Raw genomic sequence first — 4,056 nt, forward strand, 5'->3', positions numbered from 1 at the left:
CACTTTATTCAACCACAATAATTCCTCAGGATAAATTAAAAAAAAAAAAAAACAAGACATTTTTGATGTCATAGACACTTGCATCTTTAATGAAATTAGAGCTCGGTAATTTTCATATTTTGTGATTGTTCATTTACAAAATAACTTTGTTAAAAATTACTTTGATTTTACACATAAGTGTTCTGAGATTGATATTAAAAGGAAGCTTGGGTTCCTCATTAAAAACATCTTTGTAGTCTTTAGAGGCCAGGTCTGTTGTTGAGGTCTGCAATCTGTTGGAATTCCTATGGACACAAATTGTGCTTCTTTATTAACCGATATTCATATGTAGTGCAATTTATTAAAAACTTCGAATGAGAAGAAAACACTCACTTGTTGTGGCCTTAAGCTCGACATTTAGATATATCGATGACGTTTTATCAATGTCCACTCGATATATCCCAGTGAGCTTGAAATAGAAGATACCACAGAGTCTTACACATTTGTTTCTTTTTTGGATATTTTAATAGAAAAAGACGTTAATAGTAACCTACAACCAAGCTTTATGATAAACACGATGACTTCAACTTTTCAATCGTCAATTTCCCTTACTTATGTAGCAATATCTTTCTCACCAATGGGGTTTATGTCTCAGTTGATGAAACAAGGATATCAACAGTCTCGTTCAAAGTCATCATATGGAAGTTTTATAGTCGATACAATGACCCTGTCAACAAATCCTATCTATCATTAAGTAAGATGCTGACTGACTTTTTTTTTAATACTAAATGTTAAGCCATTATTTAGACACTGAATTGTCAACGAATTTTTCCGTTTTTCCCATTCATGATAAGGAGCACGCGGCGGGTGTGACCGGTCGGCATGGGATACTCACTCCTCCATGGCACCTGATTCCACCTCTGATGTGTTTGCTCTGCTCCTGATTTGTATTGTTTGAATGGACTTTTGAGCTTGAATACTGTTCGTTATCTCCATATTTCATTTCTTCCATTCATATGTCGACTCGATATATCCCAGAGAATAATAAATGACACCACAGAATCTGCCAAATATGATTCATGTTTGGATGTTTACTGACCACTGACGATAGGGCCATCCAACAACTAAATCGTATGATAAACGAGTTGGCTTCAACTTTTCCATAGTCAATTTTTCGTATTTGTGAAGTAATGTTCCGCTTTCACCTGCACATTCTGTTTACGTCTCCCAACATATTCGATGCTCAAGAGCATGCGATCAATTTTTAAAGCGAGGCAGGCTACTGAGAGATAGGTTGATTTTACAGGGATTTCAATAACCTCGTTTACAGCCAAGTCAGCATTTCGTAAATTCAATGTTTGTTATGCTAATCTTTTTAGCACATACAACCTATCAATGTTTCGTATTTTGACTGACATATTTCCTACCAATTGTTAATCCTTTTTTATGCTACAAAGTTACGGATTAACTGTCAATACATAGGATTATTCACACAGGGTTTTGACTGGCTAACAGGAATCCTTACTCTTTCTAGGTACCTAATTACACCTCTGGAATTTCCAGGAGTCTATCTTTTATTTTCGGTTTATGAATATGCATTGTTTGTGGGTGATTGGGATGGATCCTTGTTCGTTATCTTCACCTGTGTTATTTTTTCATGGAAGGGGCTGCCAGAAAATAACTGAAAAACAAAAATATTTTTTTTCTTTCGGGGTTGACAAAAAAGGAACGCAAATCAAAAGAAAAATAAATCTGGCATCCAGCCTTTACATAAAATTAACTCTAACCTTCCTCAGAAAAGGTGAGGGGAGGGAAGACAACACACTGTGAATTGAAAGAGAGATATTTGATGTGCAAAATGTACTTCTATTTACTATTTCATTTGCTATTTAATAGAATAAAGTTATATATATATATTTTTAAAAATTATGTTTTCTTTAATGTGGCACAATAATGAAAAACAGAAATTAATAAGTAAATCACTTTAAAAATGCATTTTGCATTTCTTATCCTACATAGTTTGTTAGTATTCTATTTTTTTTTTTTTTTTTTTGAAAAAAAAACATGGTTAACACTAAGTATCTTTTCTTTTTCTAACTCTTTACCTGCTACCCAACATTTAAATATCATACGGAGATAGAGACCGATGTAAACAACTGTACATAAAAAAGAACCTGATCTTTAAAATATAACTGTTTACAAAGCATTTTTATTACAAATGAGAAAAAGACTAGAAGTGAGTACATCTGCATCGGCCATCGATACAATGGTATCTGCCAAAATGTTGACATCTGCCATGGCAATCATTCACACTCGTGCAGCCTCCTGAAAAATAGGATCATTAGAGGTCATACTTGACTCCCTGTAATAAATATACGTTAGAATTGCAAAAACAACAGGTATGTATATATAAATTTACCGTCACCAGTGGCATCATGTGTACATGTGCAAGCGCCGTCAACGCAGTGGAGCTCGGATCCTGAACCACAAGATGTTAATGAGCAGTCCGCAGGGCTAGTACATGTCTCAGCATAAGCTAAGGTTAACAGAAACAAAACCGTGAATTTTAGTGATACAGAGGTCAGAGTCAAAACATAAAAACAACTAACTTTTTCATATCGTTTGATGGTTCAATGTGTACTCTGCGCCTTAGAAGATCTAACTCTTAGTAACAAATTCTGTTCTATAAATGATCAAATTGTCCTCCCCCAATTTACCAATCGTCGATATAACGTCATTGTCATCATCAGTTTTATAACATTCCAATAAAAATAGTCAAACTAAGTAAAAAGTATGTTTTAAAACAAGGTTACCCACTGTGGTCCCATCCCTGCCCTCTGGGGTCGCAATTTGAACTAACTTGAATATACACTACCTGAGGATGCTTCCGTCTAAAAAAGGCCGATCAAGACTTTGCTGTTCTTATGAAGACTTTAGAAGATTTTTCCTATATATTCCTATGTAACATTTTGATCGCCCATTGTGGTCACACCCTACCCCAAGGGTCATGATTTGAACAAACTTATATCTACAGTACCTGAGGATGTTTCGATATAAATATGACTAATCTGGTTTTGAAAAGATTTTATAGGATTTTTCCTATATATTCCTATTAACACTTTTATCGCTTGTTGTGGATGAACCCTAAAAGCAAGGATCATGATTTAAACGAAATTCAATCTGCACTATTTGAAGATGCTTCCATATAAATATGACTTATCATAACATTTCTGTTCTTGAGAAGATATTTCCTAAATACTCCCATGTAAAACCTTGATTGCCCATTGCAACCCTACTCCTTCTCCATGTCTTATTAAGAACAACGTATAATCTACATTATGTCTGGAAGCTTTCTCACAAGTTTTATATTCTGGTGTAGTGGTTCTAGAGAAAAATATCTTTAAATGACCCAACCCGAATTCTACATATCACGCCGACAGACAACGGACAAATTTGATCAGAAAAGCTCACTTGAACCTTCGGCACAGGTTAGGTAAAACCTTCTGAAGAGGAATGGGTAAGCCTTTTCTTTTGTCATTACTCGGTAAACTACTTTAATATATGTATGGCAAGTTAAACCTAAAACAACATAAAAATGATGAATATAAAACAACCTGTCAGTATGGAATTTTTAAATCTAAAAAGTAACTTTTTGAAAAGACACGGAAGTTTAATGAAATTTTAAAGTGTCTGCTTATTAATTGTTCCGGAAACATTGGAAGGAAAATACAATTTACTGTCCAGTTATTCGATAAAAATAGTTTGATTATTAGTCTTCAGTAGAGAACTTTACCTAAAGGGTTTGAAAAAAGATAAAATGAACACCTTTACCTGCAACAACAACGACAGCGAGAATAACGATAACCTTCATGACGACGTCTATGCCTCAAAATTATGTAGAAAGTGAGTCGAGTTTAAGTGGAATCTCTTATATATGCTGTCTTTATAGTGAAAAATCACGCAAAGTTCTACGATACCGTACAAATACTAGGACACCTAGATAAAGCTTATACAAAATGTGAAATTATCTTCAATGATCGTGTGATATTCTCATACACAAAGTATTTATAGGTAATT

At 34.1% G+C, this 4,056-nt stretch overlaps 1 protein-coding gene across 1 annotated transcript; it reads right to left on the reverse strand.

Annotated features, from left to right (window-relative positions):
- Positions 1 to 2,209: 2,209 nt before the first annotated feature.
- Positions 2,210 to 3,850, reverse strand: LOC133179491 (serine protease inhibitor Cvsi-2-like). Its single transcript, XM_061314246.1, has 3 exons — positions 3,811 to 3,850; positions 2,399 to 2,515; positions 2,210 to 2,304 (listed from the first exon to the last, which is right to left on the reverse strand). The coding sequence occupies exons 1-3, from the start codon at positions 3,848 to 3,850 to the stop codon at positions 2,210 to 2,212; spliced, it is 252 nt and encodes an 83-aa protein (XP_061170230.1).
- Between the last annotated feature and the right edge of the window lie 206 nt (positions 3,851 to 4,056).

The sequence above is a fragment of the Saccostrea echinata genome, unplaced genomic scaffold (genome assembly GCF_033153115.1).
Source record: "Saccostrea echinata isolate AGI-Se365-2 ecotype Australia unplaced genomic scaffold, CSIRO_AGI_Sech_v1 ptg000004l, whole genome shotgun sequence".
Taxonomy (NCBI): Eukaryota; Metazoa; Mollusca; class Bivalvia; order Ostreida; family Ostreidae; genus Saccostrea; species Saccostrea echinata.

Bases quoted from the DNA above. Each gene is read 5' to 3' on its own strand.
- LOC133179491 (XM_061314246.1), bottom strand. From the start codon at position 3,850: ATGAAGGTTATCGTTATTCTCGCTGTCGTTGTTGTTGCAG. The intron at 2,516-3,810 runs GTAAAGGTGTTC...TGTTAACCTTAG, and splicing joins CGCTGTCGTTGTTGTTGCAG to CTTATGCTGAGACATGTACT. The intron at 2,305-2,398 runs GTAAATTTATAT...CCTATTTTTCAG, and splicing joins ACATGATGCCACTGGTGACG to GAGGCTGCACGAGTGTGAAT.